This window comes from Chroicocephalus ridibundus, chromosome 1, assembly GCF_963924245.1.
Source record: "Chroicocephalus ridibundus chromosome 1, bChrRid1.1, whole genome shotgun sequence".
NCBI classification, from domain to species: Eukaryota; Metazoa; Chordata; class Aves; order Charadriiformes; family Laridae; genus Chroicocephalus; species Chroicocephalus ridibundus.
In genome coordinates, this window is record NC_086284.1 from 190,758,765 (window position 1) to 190,779,182 (window position 20,418).

The 20,418-nt window shown below is 38.2% G+C and overlaps 1 protein-coding gene across 4 annotated transcripts in view; it reads right to left on the minus strand.

Annotated features, from left to right (window-relative positions):
- DOCK4 (dedicator of cytokinesis 4) overlaps positions 1-20,418 on the minus strand; it is a 254,777-nt gene that overhangs the window by 159,265 nt on the left and 75,094 nt on the right. For all 4 annotated transcript variants that reach the window (XM_063323184.1, XM_063323182.1, XM_063323183.1 and 1 more), the window contains exons 2-5: positions 7,508-7,591; positions 6,464-6,504; positions 3,922-3,977; positions 1,859-1,955 (exon numbers count right to left, since the gene is read on the minus strand). In XM_063323184.1, coding sequence (XP_063179254.1) covers positions 1,859-1,955; positions 3,922-3,977; positions 6,464-6,504; positions 7,508-7,591 — 278 coding nt within the window. The remainder of the gene's footprint in view (positions 1-1,858; positions 1,956-3,921; positions 3,978-6,463; positions 6,505-7,507; positions 7,592-20,418) is intronic.

Here is a 20,418-nt window from a genome sequence, read left to right on the forward strand (position 1 = left end):
CACGTGGCTGAGTTTGAAGAGTTTTCTCTATGCAAAAATGTTTGCCTACCTTATTTAAAAAAAAAAGAAGGCACAAAATTTTTAATTGATATAATCTTTTCTTCATCTGAATTTTTTAAGGGAGGTAATTACAGAATCAGAGAAGTCACGTTTACAGAGTGAGCACATTAGAGTGATGGAGTGATAAATGGAAATTACAGAAATAACATACACCACAGGTGTTCTTTGAGAACGAAAGAATACTTGCTTATTGCTTCTTTGTGTTTGATGCTCACACAACTACTACTGGAATACTATGTCCAGTTCTTAGTCCAGAAATGCAACATTAAATACAACAAGGGTTCAGAAAACAGGAACAGTTAAGGCTAAAAAACATGATTTAAAGTTAAATTGGAGAAGATGAATCTACTGTGATAGTTAAACATAAAGCTAAGACTGTAAATATCTATTAAAGCGGAACAATTTCATAGAGCAGCATTCTGTAGGGAGTTGAAATAATTATGTCCTGGATTCGGCTGGGAGAGTTAATTTTCTTCCCAGCAGCTGGTATAGTTCCGTGTTTTGGATTTAGGATGAGAATAATGTTTTAGTTGTTGCCAAACAATGTTTACGTTAAGTCAAGGACTTTTCAGCTTCTCATACTGCCCTGCCAGCAAGTAGGTTCGGGATGCACAAGAAGTTGGGAGGGGACACAGCCAGGACAGCCGACCCAAACTGGCCAAAGGGATATTCCATACCAGACAATGTCATGCTCAGTATATAAACTAGGGGGAAAGGTGGCCAGGGACTGCTGCTTGGGAACTGGCTAGGCAGCAGTCGGAGGGTGGTGAGCCAACCGCATTGTGCATCATTTGTATATTCTTTTATCATTATTATTATTATTTTCCCTTCCTTTTCTGTCCTATTAAACTGTCTTTATCTCAACCCATGAATTTTACTTTTTTTTTCACCCCCTGTTCTCTCCCCCATCCCACTGGGGGTGGGAGGAGTGAGTGAATGGCTGTGTGGTGTTTAGCTGCCTGGCAGGTTAAACCACAACAAATTAATAAGAATAGTATGAATGAAATATGAAAATGTATACATAAGTACGAGATGAAGTGACGTAGCCACAGAGCACCATAAGTGTGATTTCATTCAAACAAGAAGGGAAACAAACTCACCTGAAGATGTCAGGGAGAGGGAGAAAAAGACCAGAGACACAAAATATCCAGACAAGGAAAACAAGAGAACCGTGGAACGTGGAACTTTTACTTCAGACATATGAAGTGTGAGGAAGAAGTTCAAAACCAGAATCCAATTCTCTACTGTGTGGTAGGTAAGTCTAAAAATCAATTCACTACTGCTCATCAAGAACCACCCCCCAGCCTCCCTCAGCAATGAGGACTCAACAGCTGGCAACCCTTGATTTCTGTGCCATATACAAGAGATCCCGGTCTAATAACGTGCACGCATTTCAGCGCTTGTGAGTGTGTGGATGTGACCGGAAAAAAAATTTATGAGAAAATTAGTATAAATCAAATAAACTAGCTGAGAGATTTCCAGTAATATACTATATTTCAACAAAATACCAATACTGTTTCCAACACTTCAATTCAGCAGACAAAGGAATCCTTAGATCCAATAGCTACACAATGAAGCTGGATAAGACTCAATCAATAAGTTGCTAAAGGTTAGCAGCTGTAGCAGTCAATGATTGGAACAAATTAAGAGATGTTTTAGTTCACAATTAGAACAGTTAAAAAGCAAATTGAATGCTTTTTTCCAAAATATATATAGGTAAACTAAACTAGAACATCTAAACAACAGTGTGTCTTTTCAGCTGGCATTAAATCAAAGCAACATTATTCAGGGTACTTGCCACATAGAGTTGTTTCCACATCGTTCCCCAGTCTCTTAAAGTTGATGTCATTTCTGTAATAACAGAATCTTCTGTTGGAATAACCATTTCAAATTGTCTGTAACATGCAGAAGAACACATGATATTACACAAGCTTTACAAATCCCATTATAGTTACTAATATAAAGACTTCCTCCTGCCAACAGTGATGTCTATCAACCTACTCCTTCAGACCATGACACTTTCTGTTTGTATATTTCATTTAATCCCTATGGAAAAGTCTTGGATGAAAATAATTTAAGCCCCATGGAAAGTCTTGGTCCTAGAGAAGTCAAGGTGAGTTTTTTACTATGAGATAACCATGTCAAAAACTACTTTCATAGCAGAGTAATTCCCACAGTTTCCAAAGGGATCTTGCTACTTTATCTTAGACTCCAAACCGGTGATTTTTGCCACTCTATTTTACATCTCTGTGTATAGAAATATGACAGAAAATGTCATTGCTTCAACTGAAAGAAGATATAAAAAAATCAAAAGAAAACTAGTACAGTATGAGTGAGTTCTTTCCTCTTTGATGCTGGCCAAGAAAAGGCTGGGTTGGCTTTGTCAACCCCAAACTCTCTACCAACACCACCAATTTACATACCATCACCACCACTTCGTTCTCACACACAGTACATTTCAAAGCTTTGCATTCATGCCTCAATTACTTTTCTCACAATATCATTTCCCCTCTTATCTAGTTAACATAACAATGTGACATCCCCTGGCCATGATGTGCTGTAGGGCACATGGCCTGAATAGCAAACAAAGAAAAAGGAAAATGAAGGCAATAAAGATTGAATTCCCTGAAAATACTGTCATGGTGTCCGCTAACAAAAATTATTCCATCTTTAAGCTTTGTTTTAGTGTGATGGTTTACAAAATTTTATTTCACTGAACCTTCAGTTTTATCTACAACCACTTTTAAAGGAGAAAGGATCCTAGGGCATCACAAACCACATGTGGCTTGAACTCCATAGCAAACAACAGACTGTTTTACAGTAATGTGGAGCCATTTTCACCTGCAGGAATGAGACTTTTTGTTTTTTCAAATATGATAACAGTCTTCATGATTATTTTTGCTCCTCATGAAACATGGACCTTCGAGTCACTCACTCATGCTCTCAAAATAAAGGTCACCTACACCTGACGTTTAGGCCTCCATCTATTATGGTAAGAAATGTTTTTGCCTAAACAGGTTTCAAACTGTTATGTATCAGGTCTATTAATAAATCTAAATAAATAATACAGTGTGAATGATCTCAAATTAAGTCAAACGTTGGAAATAACTGTGTTGAACTAAGGTCACTGAAAACCAAAAACGTTTTAAAAGTGATACTGTCAAGTTAAGTATTATACCTACAAAAAATAAAAATCAATTTTTCTTTTAGTTAGAACATTTGAGTTCCTAAACAAAATTTTAAAACTTATTTCAACCAATTGTTCTGTTTTTTATTAACTCTTCTAAAAATTAAAAGAGATCAGTTGTAAAAAATAAATATTGGCTTTCATCACCTGAAGAAAAGAAGTAAAGGAAAACACACCTCCATTCATTTCCAGGTTTGGTGAAATCTTTTGCCATTGAACTGATACATTATTTTACCATTATTTTTTTTTGTAAAATGCCAGCTGTTTGCAATGGTACAGCTGCTGTCCTCAAAGAAAACAACTAATCTTAAACAGCAGGTTAATAGCCAGCTTCTGTACAGAATAACTTCTTCTAATTAAGGCAATGCCTTTTTCAAGCCAAACTTAACAACAGGAAGTGAAAACAGGCAATTATTTCCTCTTTCCTCTAGACAATACAGACTGATATTCCCCATCGTGCTCTGTGTCTTTTCAGAATATGTCACTCCAATTTTATGACCATGCAGAAGTATCAGGTTAGCTAAGGACAACCATTTCAAGTCCTGTGGCAGTAAGCTGAATTTAAGATATTATAACATAATAAAATCACCGCTTTACCTTATAAGCAAAAGATTTTGGGTACAAGTAAATGACCGTGCATGTTTAAATACTTGAATCCAGAATGTTTCACCTACCCTTTGTTCTTAACACACGCATTTTTCAAGTGAATGTAGTTGGATGGAAATATGCCCTGAAAAATAAAATAGTTTAGGTAAAAACAAAAACCTCCCCTTACATGAGTTTGGAGTACCATTTAGTTCTATTTAATACGCAAATGTGTGCTGAATTAGAAGTTAATCATAATTATGGTTTCCATACATAGTTTACCATATCAAAATAACTACTAACAAACATGCACAAAAAAAGAATGCAATATATATTCAGTATAGATCTAAAGGAAACTAAAATGCCACATGCAGTAGTTTTAATCCCTCATTACTTCAGAAAATTAGAAGATAAACATGTGTCAAACATGTAGACAATTGCTTGACAGCTGACTTATCCTAGAGGTTTTATTAATTATTCCCACCTTGACCAGAAAGGTGGACCTTTCTGGTTGGTCCACCTGGACCAACTCTAAGGGGTAACATCTTACCAACATCATCTTAAAAATAGTATCTTCAGATAGGGATTCTCAAAATAAAGCAAAATAACTGAAGTTAACAGAGTTCAATAAAAATAAAGTTAATAAAGAAAGTAAAAATGAAGTCTTAGTTGGTGGCTACTATGCCCTGCAGTGCATGGGAAAGGTGTGGTAGATGCCTACCAAAGAGCCTCAGTGTCCTGACAGGAGTGGTTGTTTTCTAGTTATTTAATGGCTCTCCACTGTTCTTGTGAAGGCACCGCATTGTTGCAGCAGTCATACTGCTCTTACAGCACACTAACCTTCGTAAATCAGAACAATAAGCAAAATGAAGCAACTCGGCTTCAAGCTGCTGGCTGGGAACATAATATACTACAGCTCTTTACATAATGCAGTGAGGGAAAACACATATATGTTCTCCTTTATACACACAGCTGCTTACAGCTTTCCTTTGTGATGATGGTGCCCCCTTTTCTTTTAACACAAGCAGATGTTAGACCTTTGACAAAAACGCATCTACTGTGTAGAGCCAACTGCCCTTGTGAATGCTGCTACTCCTCAGTACTGTAAAGTAGTTCAGGAGAGCATCTCCCAAGGACAGTAAGATGTACAGCCTTGCACTTGTAACGACATGCCAGGAAGCAGGATGGCTGCATATGCACGCTTACTGCAGACCAGCCGTCACACGTAATTTCTTTGAGTGTCAAACCTGGCAGAATAACAAGGGAAGAATCTTGACAGAGCAATAGTAATAACAAGCAGAGTTACAAGGTGCTCTTATTATTTTACTTTTGGAGAGACTCCCTTCAAAAACCTAATTCAGAAAACTGTTTGCATTCACACTAGGAAAGCAGAAAATATATATCTCATTTCTTCACACATCAAGTCATGTTTAGAAAACCTATTCATAACTTCTGTCAACACGTTTGACAGACCACAAAGCAAGACTGACAGCAAGCATGTGGTGAGAATTGCAACAAAAGCCACAGAAGATGCAATAACAAATCCCAACTGCTTATGTCTTATAAATCAAATTGCAATATATATCAATGAGGTCAAAGTAGTAAACATCAGATTAGACTCTGTTGCTAAATTTATTGTTGACATTGACCTTCCATACAAAGCAAAGGAAATTTATGTGAGCAGAGACTGCAGACCTAGGCAGAAAAGGCCAACGACTTATGATGTGAGCCCCTAGAAACTTTTGATATTAATGCATATGTGCCCTATTTTGCAACTGAAGAGGCTTAGAAACGAAGGGAGAAAAAAAAAAAAAAAGAGCGAAGCTTACAATGCAGGCTAAAGGAGCAACAGATGAGTTAAGATCTTTCTTCAATGGCTTTAATAAGAATAAAACCATTAGTACTGTACTGAAAAAAAAAAAGGAAACCTTGAAATGGTTTCCCATATGAAAAAACAAAATCTTTACAGTCACAGAGGCTAGTCAGCAGGAGAGATTAAGAAAATAGAAAGACAAATAAGATAGGTAATGCTTAAACATATTCAACATGAACAAATATTGAAACATGAATTTCATAATATTTTATGTATGAAGGCGGAAAAAATAAATAAATCAGTGAAGTATGGTTTAGAGTATTACCAGCTAGACTACTATGGAAATCAAAAAATGAAGTGAACCATATATTTTACATGACAATACATATCTTTTATTCAACTGATACAATGCATGTGGCTCCTATAAACTGTCTCCACTGCCTGCTCTAAATTAATTCATCACATCAAGAAATATAGGCACAGCCTAACCAACTTTTCCAACAGTATTTACAGTTTGTATTCTCATTAGTCTTTTCCTTTCAACTTAGCTTCCTCCGAGTTCACAATCTAAAAATCAGAAATAAAAGATAATTCACCAGAGCCTCAGATTTGTAAAGAGTAACATTCTAATACACAGGAGCATTTCAGAAGTGTAATCCATGTCCAAATCTAATTAAAGCGATATCAATAATATACTTAACACTAAGCTCTAGTTTTCTTTTAAGAGTAAATATCATAGACTTACATGGAGACTATAAATTTTTAAAAAGTAAACACATGTTTTTGCCAAACAATGCAAAACTGCAATTGACCTTTACCTTAACATTGGGGTTTTTTAAGGCAAATCCTCGGTACCATCCTGTGAAGAAAGAACATTTTGCTTTTTAAAGTATGCAAATCATTTCCATCTGTAAAACAGATTTCATCTTTTGGACAGATATGACAATTACACTGTGCTGTCAGACTGCACTCATTTAAAAGACTTTCCATACAATGAAAGGTATTACGTTTAAACCAGTTCATATTCAGATGACTTAATTCACACATTTTTGGGAATTACTCTTTAACCCTGTATCCCCAAATATTTCTAACAATGTAATCCAGGTATATTTTATGCTAGACACCACACCACATAAAAGGGAACTGTTCACTGTAAATATTTACAAATAATTTTTGGACTTCATGTTCTAAATCTATCAATCACATTACTGTACAAAATTCATAATATACCTGATTGAAAAGAACAGATCCTATCCCTTTTGTAAGAAAATTTCTTATGAGACTATCAGTATATAATCCTGATATGAAATCAAAAAATACCTATGCAATCCTAAATGATCAAAAAACCATGTGGACAGATAAGCCTTAGGTAACGTATTACAGAGGCAGATTATGGAAAAAAAAATGCAACTTCATTTCTTTTACACTAGTAATGGACATTTGCTAAAAACATATTAACATTCTCTACCTCAGAACAGAGGCAGAAAAGAACGTTTATACTGCTTTAAGATTTACACTTCTGACTTTGAATTCATTTGAAAGGGTCTTGATGGCAGCCAGGCTTCCCTTGGAAATACCAAGAAAGCAGAAGAATCAAAATGAGAACTTCTTGCTGTTTTAACTGTTACAATCTGTGAATGTTTATTAAACTGAGAGATTAAATAAAAAGAATGAACTGCAAATTAATTATTATAGGGATTAGAGCTCATTGGAATTGTAAAAAAAAAATTAAGAGGCTAGAAAGCATTATATTATTGACTTCAAAAATGTGTTAATTTAAGAAAATAAATTACTAGTAGAGAGGTTCAAATCAATGGTATACAGTAGTTCATTATCACTGGAATTCCAGCCTGTGAACTCACCATCACATTTCTCTAATATCTGAACGGTGTCTCCAATCTCCAGTGACAGGCCATGTGGAACTGTCCCTCGAAAACCAGCTATTACTGAAAAAGACAGTAAATTCCACTTATTTATACCATTCAAATAGAAATTCTTATTCCTCTTGTTAACAAAAATAGTATATTAACAGGAGGAGTTAAGTGTTAGAACGAATAGGCTTACTGAAATTTAACAATCTGTAGAAAGAAGCAGAGGTTAAGTCACTTTTATAAGCAGAAAATTTAAAACACAGGACTTGGGAAAAACCCAAAACACTTACAAACTTACTATACATGAATGGAAAGCTTGTGCTTGAGAACACTGTTAGCTAGACTGTAACTACCCTGGCAGGACAGAAACTGTTCTATTCCAAATGCTCACACTAACACATATCAGACCTCAGAAGTTTGCAAGCTGAAAGTGCCAGTATTTTTGTTGCCATCTATACCATCCACACACCGCAAAAGGAAAACCTTGTTTCACATTTGCTTAATGGATGCTATAGACTCAACACTCCATATAATCCCAAATGTGAGGAAACGGTTAGGGGGTGGAGACCAGTAAAGCGTGCCGTTCACTAAAATTAGTTCAGTGCACACACGGTCTCCCCTGCAGCCTCCCCGAAGCCAGTGAAGCCCAGGCCATGAGCTCAGGCTGGGACAAGAGCTACAGAAATGGGCTTCCCTCGCTGGAGATAAAACATGCCTCAGAAACCAAACGTCCACCAGAGCGGTAATGTTCCCAAATACTTACAATGGTCAAATTTTAAGTCTTATATTGTTAGAGCTAAAAAAATAGCCAGCTATTTATTTCACTCAGAACCAAAATATAATACTCAAAACCACTCAGGCTGAAAGAGTTGGGGTTGCTCAGCCTGGAGAGGAGAAGACTCCGGGGAGACCTTATTGCGGCCTTTCAGTACTTAAAGGAGGCCTACAGGAAAGATGGGGACAAACATTTTAGCAGGGCCTGTTGCGATAGGACAAGGGCTAATGGCTTTAAACTAAAAGAGGGAAGATTTAGACTAGATAAAAGGAAGAAATTTTTTACATAAGGGTGGTGAAACACTGGAGCAGGTTGCCCAGAGAGAATGGTAAATGCCCCATCTCTGGAAACACCCCTCCGAGCAATCTGATCTAGTTGAAGATGTCCCTGATTATTGCAGGGGGGTTGGACTAGATGACTTTTAAAGGTCCGTTCCAACCCAAACTATTCCATGATTCTATGAAAACACTCATTCCTAAAAATGCTAAAAAATCCATTAACATGATAGATAGCAATTCAACTATTCAACCTTGTGCTTACTGTATTTGAAATTCTGAATTAAAATATTGCCTAATTTAGGCCATGAGACCAAGCAATAGTGATTTTGATTCTCTGTATTGTAATATTCTTTTGGAGCTTAATTTTGAAGTTGAAGAGGATAATCAATATCAGCTGGGCATGATGCACAAAATTACTTAGTGGTTTAACAGCAGTCTTGCTGCTATCAAATATCTATCCATCTAGACAGGAAAACCCAAATCTCACAGCAAAGTAAAAAATCCACCAACTCGGAGGCATAAGAAAAAATCTTCACGTTTAAAAGCCAAAAGAAACCCTATGGGTGCAGATATGCATACAAAGCAAGTACTCTTCCAAAGGACCTGCAAGATTTTGAGTCACAAAAATAGATTTTAGCGTCTCTTGCCTGATGTCAGAGGTCTCCCTGCCCCCAGCAGAGAACACGCTCCAACACAATATAACCTGTCATCCACTGCCTCTGCTTGTCACATTGTTCGTCAAAGGCAGCAGGAGAGATTAGCTATCAGCAACCACGAAAACTGTAAATTCATTTGCGAATCTTTGCATAAAGTTGCAGATTTTAAGAGTAAACCAATAGGATATGGTTTATACTACAGGATGGCATGTACAAAGATGTACAAAAAGTACATTTTTGCCAAGTCTTTCTTCAAAATCTGAAGGTTTCAAAACTCATTACGTTCAATCATCACTTCAATCATCTCAGTCATCACTGTGCGTAACCCACAGTCTTTATTTATCCCCTTAAAAAAAGCGTGTGCGATTATGTACCTGGTCAGTCCCTGAGAGTTTGATGCAACATGTGACTAGCATTTGTAGCATTAAGCTCCTGTGCCCACCCGCCTGCCGCCCCCGCCAAGTCATGTGCATTGAATCAATCTCTATTCAGTTTGGTGCTCCTCCTACTCTCCAATGTATTTACACAGAAGTAAAATATCCTGCAATAAGCACACCAACCATGATCAAGTACACCATTTTTAAAGAGTGTCGGTTGCAAGACAGCATTTTTACATTGAAAAAGTTTCTCTAAGAGTTGAAAAATGAGAATTTTTCAATTAATTCTTCTACAAAGATCTAAAAATGAAAACAGCTTATTAATGATAAAGACATTAGAATAAAACCACCCCACCCCAAATATCAAGATAGTGTGTATTTAAGTTCCTCTGTAGCATCTGAATGACAGATGTCATTCTAGTCACCTAACTTACATGAAACAAAAGTAAATGTTGAAGCCTGACAAAATACCACATACGTACAGCCACCAAAAAAAGTTAAAGAGCTAGCACACAAAACCAAACCAAACCCTTGTGTTATTACACTTGTGAGATGTCTTATTTTTAAACTCCATGTTATAAAGAGAATGACAGTCATTTTCTCCTTAAGAGCCAATATATCCTGTCACATTGTTATGATCAAACTTTGCCGTGACATTCAGTTTTTATTACTTAGTAGATCTGTTAAAGATCTTTTTTAAGAGAAGTTTCAAAAAAAAAAAAAAAAAAAAACAAAAAAACTTTTAGGACAAAAAAAGACTGAAATCTGATACAGTGCAGAAAATAGCTAGAATTCGTTTTAGAGCACTTACAGGGTAAAAAAAAAAATTCTACCTTGAAATATCTTCTAGAAAGATGGCCTGCAGAGTACCAGAAAAAGAAAGAAAGAAATGAGGGCATCACCTGTACCACTGAGCCAGCACATTCACCTGATCGACTTGCAAAACTCTGTCTGGATTCTTGCAGAGGTCTCGCAGTGAGGTCGGGCTCAAAACAGACAGCCCATGGTCTTCAGCAATGCCACTCAAAACAAAAGAAAGTGTACTGCAGAGCAGCAGATAACTCAATGCAAAGCACAGAATTCACAGATAAATTTATCACACAAATGTTTACTCAGCTACTTTTCTACTAATCAAGTCACGTTATAGATTTGGGACTGAGACAGTAGGTGGCTATTCATGTCTTTTTAGTTTATCTGTGGGGAAGAAACATAAGTAGACTACAGGGAGCTTAAAGTTGTGGAAGGAGGTAGTTACAGTTCCACCAGAGAAGATCCCAGGGTTCAAGCGAGCTAAGACGCAGGGTTCTTAACCAAGCCATGACACAAATTTGATGGACTAAACTCTCTTGCCCTTTCCTCCAATGACCATATTGTTCTGCCACACTTTGCAGATGCTCATTAATTCTTTCTCCTAGCAGTAGTAAATGTATAATTAATCACTCTGTGGTGACTGTGGTTTAAGGTGCTCTTAACCTAACTCTAGAGCAGTACACACCTACCATACTCACAGAACTGGACTTTTGATATATACAGCATTCACTGAGGCCTGTGTATCAAATATGCACCATTTTCATTGGTGTGATTATCACCTTCTCTCACTTCCATTGCAACTGGACAGCAGAGACCTTAGAAAAGGAGGCCGGACAGCAAAAAAGAAGTCTACTCTGAATATAGCTCACCTACCAATATCTGCAGTCTTTGCAGATGTGATGTCCACATGCATACCCCCAGGAAGCTAAGTATCAAAAGCACTTACATCTAGATACACTTTTTCATCACTGTAGCACCTGAAGGTCATATAAATGTCCTGTTTGTGTTTCAAGCACAGGCATAGCTGTTGACGCCCTCTTCAATGACCTCTCAGCCACAGGAGAAATGTGGAACTCCACAATAAAAGTTTGTAGGAGGATATACTCTCAGAAGTGGTTTAGAAACTGAGTTCAAATACAGCAGCTGGCTGGCATTATTAAATATTTTCTTGCTGCCAAAGGGCACTCAGAGGATAAGAAAGCAAGACAACAACACAGGACACAAAAACCCAATCCATACAGAAGGTGAAAACATATGGTGAAAACTAGAGTGACATGCAATATTAAAGCAGCTTTGGGTTTAATGCCGACCTTAAAATTTCTAGAGGGTATCGCAGGTGCAGTGAAACCCCAGCTATGAAGCAACCCATTTCTGTGAGAACTATGGAGAGGTAATCAGAAAGAGAAAACTTGTTATCTCATATGGGTTCAAGTTACCCGTCTATGATTAACTGCTAAAATTAATCAAGAGTGCTAGTATCTTCTTAATTTTCTTCTTGTATATTTCAATAGAACTGAGTCAGTCCAATCAAGAATGTGACATAAGACCCTACAAGGCATCTTTATGTGTTTCACAAAGTTTTTCACTACAAGGACCTGTGTGAGTAATTGCAAAGAGGTTTCCAATCCTTAACTTCATATGAGACCACCACTGCAATTAGCAAAAAGAAGAGAGGGAATAATCTGACAGAGCTCTTGCGTTCAGCTTCTCAAAAGAAATTTCATCTTTCTACTCTTAACCTAAATCACTGCCTGTCTGTGCTCACTGTTGGACAGTTTTACACGCGCAAGTGCCTGGCCTATAAAACGATCAATCCAAGAACAAGCTCTTAATTAAAGCCAAAACTAAGGTTTTTGGTACAGGAACTCACCTTCTGCTCATCTACAGCATGGACAGCATTGCTGTTCTAAAAAATACTACGGGATTCTTTTTCTACTTGCAACTAACGCATTCAAATCTTACATGTCAGTGTTACAAAGATGCATTTGAGACTCACCAAGAGAGTGCTGGGTTTCACGGCTGGTTTGACTTTTTGTTTAGAAGATGAAACAATCTCCCCACAAAGGGTGTAATGTGAAATGGTGCTCAAGATGCTCCCCCCATCGAGTTAAAATTAAGCTCAACATGACAAAGGGAGACATGGACTACACTGCAGCTCCTGGCTGAGCAGCAGGATGTACACCCTCACATATGAAGGAATCAATAGCAGTAGGGACAACATCTACAGCAACTACCAATACTTCAAAAATGAGCATTTGTACTCAACAGCAGACTCAAGTTTCACATAATAAAAAACAGTCATTCAACTGAAGAAAGGGGGGAAGTGGGGGAAGGATGGGGGTTAGAAAAATTTAAATTACTTTAATAATGACTTTAGTAATTACTTGTCCATATTGTGCATGCTAAATGCTGGAGTTAAAAATAAGACTCCAGTTCAATACTCTAAGTCATGATGCCCCAACTATCAGAGACAGAATATGAACCACACAGAATGTAGTAAAACCACACCGGAAAATAACAGATTAGGAGGGTGGGAACGCTGTGTCAGAGGGACTGATTTGGACAGGGAGCAAGATGCTCTGATAGAAAAGGAATTGTTAGCTGGTAACAGGGGTGGGTGGCCCACTTCAAAGTTTTGCGCAGGGTTAAATTCTTAAATTTTTTACGCCTGAAATAACTGGAGATCTGCACATAAGAACTAATGAGGCAGACATTGTTGTTCCTTTCCTCCTAATAGATGACAAGAAGCTATTATTGATTCCAGATATTATCTGCTATAATTGAAATCAGGTCCTCTTGGTGGCAAAAGCAATTTTTGAAGTTTTTATTCCAGACTTGAAGTGCCATTCTTTCACCAGATTAAGAGTTTCAAGTACAACCATCTCAAGGGGTTTCTTTTATATTCAACAGTTGATAAAAATCATCATAAAAGCTGTAATAAATGAAATTGGGGAGCTTCTAATGTTAAAAAGACAGCTTTGAGTTTAGTTAGAATAATACAATAGATCCATACTGGGAACAGTGCTGTTCAACATCTTCATCAATGACACAGACAGTGGGATCGAGTGCACCCTCAGCAAGTTTGCAGACGACACCAAGCTAAGTGGTGCGATCGATGTGCCAGAGGGACAGGATGTCATACAGAGGGACCTGGACAAGCTAGAGATGTGGGCCTGAGCAAACCTTATGAAGTTCAACAAGGCCAAGTGCAAGGTCCTACACTTGGGTCGGGACAATCCTCGTTATCAATGTAGGCTGGGGGATGATGTGATAGAAGGCAGCCCTGTGGAAAAGGATTTGGGGGTACTGGTGGATGAAAAGCTGGACATGAGCCAACAATGCGCACTCACAGCCCAGAAGGCCAACTGTACCCTGGGCTGCATCAAAAGAAGCATGGCCAGCAGGTCAAGGGAGGTGATTCTGCCCCTCTACTCTGCTCTGGTGAGACCCCACCTGGAGTACTGCATCCAGCTCTGGAGCCCTCAGCACAGGAAAGACATGGGCCTGTTGGAGCGGGTCCGGAGGAGGGCCACAAAAATGATGAGAGGGCTGGAGCACCTCTCCTATGAGGAAAGGGCTGAGAGAGTTGGGGTTGTTCAGCCTGGAGAAGAGAAGGCTCCAGGGAGACCTTATAGTGGCCTTCCAGTATCTGAAGGGGGCCTATAAGAAAGCTGGGGAGGGGCTGTTTGCAAGGGCATGTAGCAATAGGACGAGGGGCAATGGCTTTAAACTAGAGCAGGGTAGGTTTAGATTAGACATTAGGATGAAGTTCTTTACAATGAGGGTGGTGAGGCACTGGAACAGGTTGCCCAGAGAGGTGGTGGAGGCCCCACATCCCTGGAGACATTCAAGGCCAGGCTTGATCAGGCTCTGAGCAACCTGATCTAGTTGAAGATGCCCCTGCTTACTGCAGGGGGCTTGGACTAGGTGACCTTTAAAGGTCCCTTCCAACCTAACAGATTCTATGATTCTATGAATAATTTACTATTGCATATTTTCTTTATGATGGAAAATTGAGCTTGTTTTTATGCAGTTTTTTAGCTGATGAGTAATGATGTATATATATTACCGTTGAGGAAGACTCTGATTCAGTGGTCTTTATTGCAGAAATGTAAAAAACTATCCTTTGATATGTACTTATGAATAGTAAATACAACAGACATCTGGCACTGTAAGCAGATGCAGAAAATGCAACATTAGAGAGAGCACATCAGGACAGCCACTACAAAAAAATATTCATAATCACACCAACAGCTCTACCCAGGATACTGTTTGCAACCTATTTTCTGAAGCTACTGAGCACTGGCAAGCAAGGCAACTATCCAGTGGTACAGCGCTCAGTGTTTTGTGGCACAGGGATGTCCTGAGACAGACATGGTATTTCTGTGTTAAATAATATTAATGGACTTTTCTTCTATGATTTTGCCTAACCAGGCTTGACATGCATCATAATGTCAGTGTCCAAACTTGCAGTAAGCTTTCCAGCTTAAATATGCTTCATGGAAAAAAAGTCTTCCATTTGTTTTACAGTGCCACTTAAAATTTAATTTCATGTCCCCTTGTTCTTCTGGGAAAGTTTGAATACGCAATCTCTTGTCACCCTCTCTGCACCTTAGCTGTACCTTTTCCACAATGAAGCTTTTTGTCTTCAAAAGAAGCTGAAGAACCTTTTTAGATTTCTAAATAGGCAGGATTTTTTTTAGAAGCGTAAACACACACAGGCATACACTTTGCTAATGCAGAATGGCCAAAGCCTACTGTACAAGGCCATCACGTGCACTGAGCTTTGCCTAGATATGAATTGATCCGGATGGAGTGACACGACAGCATAGCTACACGCTCATGCTTCTAATACACGAGTTAACTCGGGCTTCTGTTCAGTAATGCACTGCGCTGCCTACAGATACCCTAGGAGGCTTGCTGCAAACCAAAAACAAGCTAATGAAGACAGAGACAGAAAAGTAGGGGAGAGGGGGATCAATCTAATCTCCTTTCAATAAACACAATATATATGAATGTTAGTTTCAATAACAGAAGTGATCCTTAAATCTCTCGCAGATTACTGAGGATAAACACTGTCAAATTTATATTGAAATGAAAGAACGTGAGTTCTCTTGCCTGTATATGTATGCGTACGTACACCACAATTAAAAGGATCAAATGCATAGCTCAGATGATGACAGTTCAGGACTCCTGAGCCACATGTGGCTTTTAAACATTTCAAGTGCTGCTCATGTGCAGCAGTGAATTGTTCTTAAGAGATGAATGCTCATGTGGAATTTTCCTAATAAGAACATTTATTGAACAGCTATTCATGAAAATACCTCAAGGCACTTCAAAAATAATAAAAAAATTTTGTGTCAATGTCCAAACTTTGAGAATACTATATGAAGTAGAAAACTTATATACAACTGTTCTTCAGTTGTCTGAAAAACAAAACAAAACAAAACCATCCGAAACTGCTAAGAGCACCAGCTACCTATACAGATAAGGCAAATGCCGCAAGTCTGAAACACATAAAGGACACAGAGCTGCAGCAGAATGTGTTCCCTCCTGTGCTGGTCTCAACATTTGAATTCAGCAAGGTAATCGCTTTCAAATCCCCGATTACAATGCCGCCAAAACCCATAGGGCTATTCTAACATAGATAATCAGTTTAGTGTGACTCTCTCAACATTTGTCAAGCTCTCCTCATCCTGCATCTCAGCTACAGGCAGGAACCTTAGTATCTCCTTGATAGCTTGATTGGTTCCCCCAACACCTGTGAACATATTTGCTAACTCTTTCTTTTGGGTACCCTACTTATTAAGCACTATATCTTAGGAAAAAGTACTAAATTAACAAGTGATGGCTTCCTGGGGCACCTATTTGCTGTTGAGAATGGACGCAAATCTAGAACACCAAAACAGGAATAATTCAGTATGTACCACCAGGGTCCCTGTCCTTGCAGATATGAGATTTCACTAATTGTTTTTCTTCTATCAAATAGCTAGCTAAGCCCTCTATATTTCTTGAACTCCTGCTGCATCTTGTTATGTCTACATCTTGCCCCTGATGCAACTTCCTGATCTGCATTAGTTCTGGAACCAGGAATTTAAAAGTAAAAAGAAAATAAAACAAACAGGTCTTTACAAGTCTAGAAAATCTAGTACACCTGAGAGTCTGCAAAGAGATGATACAGCTCCTCCCTATGAATTTGATCAGGAGTCTCCTTCTCTAGAGAGAAGGAATGTCAATGTAAAACCCGTCAGGGGCATCATGGCAGAAGGTGAGGTGGACTCAGTACAATCAGGTATAGATTTCATGCATTCAATCAAAATATAATAAAGGAAGTCATCTACATCTAGTTCAACCAGCTCGTCTCACTTACAGTTCTCTAAAGGAGAGCTACACATGCAGTACCAATGTCGTAGGACTGCCATCTTGAACAGTAAATGTGGATTAAGTGTCATTTTCCTTCATTACTTGGAAACAGCATTAGCTTACAAATCCAGCTAATAGAAAGGAGAAAGTGGAAAAAAGTAGATTATGTTAAGATGACATTATCTATGAGAACAACCTTCTTTAGTTAAAAATAACTGTGTTATTCACTATGACTTTTATTAAGACTAAGTATTTCCCGAGTTCTAAGCATTTTCAAACTTTGTTAACTAATTGCCTTAATTTTTAATAGCATGATCAAGGAAAAGAGTTATTGCTATTTAACTTTAACTGGAAACAAATCTTCAGATTTCGTTGATAGCATTTGGGGAACCAAAGTTTCTGATTAAAATAAAATAAACCACCAGGGGTTTTTGTAACTTCCTCTAAGTGTCAGGTGTGGTAAAAAAAGGAGGTTAACGTATTCACCGCACAAGTGCATTATTTGAGGTCCATCGAAGCAAACAAAGCCCTGTGATTGCAGATATCAGGCTATCATGACAACTCTTCACTGCATTTTGGACCTCATTAAAGCATGAGGGAGTGCTCACCAAAACCTCCAAAAAGTTAAATTTAAGAGACACAAAGTTCTATATGATTTCGAACCCAGATCCATGGTGGTACTTTTGTATATGCCGGAAGATTTGGTGGCTATCTGTCACATCTCAGCATAAACTTAATATGAAAACTTCATGCCTCACATAGTTTTAGACACAGGAGATATCTCCCAGAAAACACTTAACTGTTTTCAGAATAACAAGAAGGTTTTAAAGTAAGCCTTGAATAGATGAGTACATCCTTACAATTTAATGCTGACTTAATGCAAGAACACTGGGTATGGTCCAAATTCTAATGACCACACATTTCCCTATTCTCCTCTTTCTTCCCCAAAAGCGTTATAACACAACATGCTGCTCCGAACTTGGGGGCTATAATTTCACAGCCTTTAAACGAACGGCAAGTAGCACCATGCAAACCCAACCTCAGAAGAGCTGTAGTCTTGTGAGCTGTAAAAAAAACCAAGACCAGTGTGCACGCTGCAGCATTACTCCTCACCAACTACCTGAGCCACCCAAGGGGAACACTGTTAGACAACAACAGTACAGTAGCTGAGAAATTCCATGTGGTTGGTATCAAAAAGTTTGGCAAATGAGACTGGTTCCCCCTTAATATTTCACTGTTCACTCCCATTCAAGTAATAAATAGCATTCAAGGAAGCCAAGAAAAGCAGAGCACAAGTTTTCTTCACTAATACAAAAGAGAGAGCACCCATCTTCTACAGTAATATTTTTCTAAAAGACAAGTCCATCAAATGACATTATAGAGGAAACACTATCCAGTTTTCTTCTATTTCCTTTGGAAGAGCAGAGTTTAACTCTGTACTTGACCTGCCATCTGTGGAAGACAATAAAAAGTATCACTGGAAAACCAGTGGAACTTAAACACACCAACACAAAAATACAACAAAAAATAATAAAATCAACACACCCTGCAATTTTCAATGCCATTGCTTTTCAGCTTGTCTGGTATCGTTACATGTTATATGAGTTTTAGCCTCCTGGTAATCTGTATTTCTCAGACGTTCAAGCATTTCATTATAAATGTAAGTATTTTCATTTTACCACGAAGAGTTCTGTTTATTTTGACTCTAACCTACCTGCAACGTTCTCTCTAGCATTTTATAACTCAAGAAATTATTCTGCTTTTGTAAGCTATGAGCCTTAACCACATTGCTACTTACAATGCACATTTATTAAATGTCAATTTTTTGCTGCACATCAAAAGTTATTGCAATATGGTTTAAATCATGAGTAATCATTTCTTCAGTAATGAAACAAAAACCCTACCAACTTATGCAATAAGCAAATTGTGCAATTTAGCTAACATTAAAAATAAACTGTAATTGTGAGCTCCTGTAGCCTGTCCTACAGGTCAGCCAATTCTATGTAGATAGGAACTCAGTCTCAGAAAACCTCTTGAAAGACGGGACAGTTAGGCAAAGTGTGGAATTAAGTGCAACTATGGAAGACAATGATTACAAATCACTTACAAGTAACCTGGCACATGTTTTTTATCTTAAATGAGGCAGAACTTTCTTCATCTAGTGTAACTGAGAGGCGCTTCAAATGTACTGGAATACAGCTATCAGCACTTAGTAAAGCAAAACTGCTTTCTCTTGTGAAAATCCTCAGAGACTGCTGAACGCAAGTTTAACACGTCCCACTCTGGCTTTAAGCTGGTTTACTAGGTTTAATGGTTGAAAATAACCACTGCACTTTTCAGCCTGATTTCAATAGTTGAGCCAGCAGAATTCAGTGTATTTATTCAGTGTAGCCTGCAGAGTTCCATCACTAATCCATAATCTCAGTGAAGTTAAAACTTCAGGGATATTTAACATAATCCCACAAGTATCTTAAAATGTATGACCAAACAGAAATGTAACAAGCACATACACTTTTTTTCCTAATCAAAGCTTTGAAAAATAAAAACGAACAACTACCTGGATGTGTACTTTTTAACAGTATCTCTGTGGTGTTACAGTGCACTTTCAGAAGAGCAAGTGTAAGGTCCTCTTGAAAAATCAGAACCTTCACATTCTGCTCATGCTTGCTTAGGAACTGTGCCTGTTACTCCAAAATCAAGGATGAAGAGAGTTTAGGTTCAGTTGGTGACTGCTTATAAGAGCACGAGAAAAATGTATCCAAAAAGTATATGCAATTAGGATAATGAATTTTGCTGAGAAGTGGGGTGTTGTTCCGGTTGATGTAATGGGGGGAAGGAAGTGTATAAGCAAACTGTCCTCTTTAAATGTTTGTATTACGATTCATTGCTGCATCTGAACATTTATCTTTTTATGTATGAGTACTTCAAGAGACAAGACAATTTTGGGGGGTTTTAACACATGGGGAGAGTCCCTAAAAATAACTGCCATTGTAACAGTTCTCTCCTTACCCCTTCTTCTAGATTTAGCACAGAAGCCTAGGAATACGCTTGGGAGAACACAGGTCCAGGAAAGCATGGAAAACGGTGATGTATTTCTGAGAAATTAGAGAAATTAGTACTGGGAGACACACGTTATCATCCTGCACCATTAAATGCTTCCTGAGTGAAAATAATCAAGGTCTTGACAAGCAGCTGGGCAGTCCCAGGCAAACCAGACACAGGTAAAACACAAGAACACAAAACACAAGAAGTAAAAACTCCATATTGTAAGTAAGAAACATGAGTAGAGATGGGTAAAAAGACTTATATCAGCCCAGTGTCTGCCAGCAGGCTAGGAACAAAGCTGAAATAAGCTAACTCAAATCAAGCAGATTTGCAAACTATCTGCTTGGCCACTGTCCACATCATTAAGCCACATTATGTGCCTGTTTTGCAGTGAACTGAGGTACAAAACTTACAGACTTAAATGAAAAAAAAAAACGCCAAACTTCACTTGAAAGGGGCAAGGACAAGGCAGGGAATGAAGGGAAATGGAAGTCAAGGCAAATCCATCAGCAAAGCAGAGCCTCCTCCCAGGGTGCTGCTGCTCTGGAAGGCACTGCTCCTAGGGCTAGACATGGCCACAGTGCCACAATTCATCAAG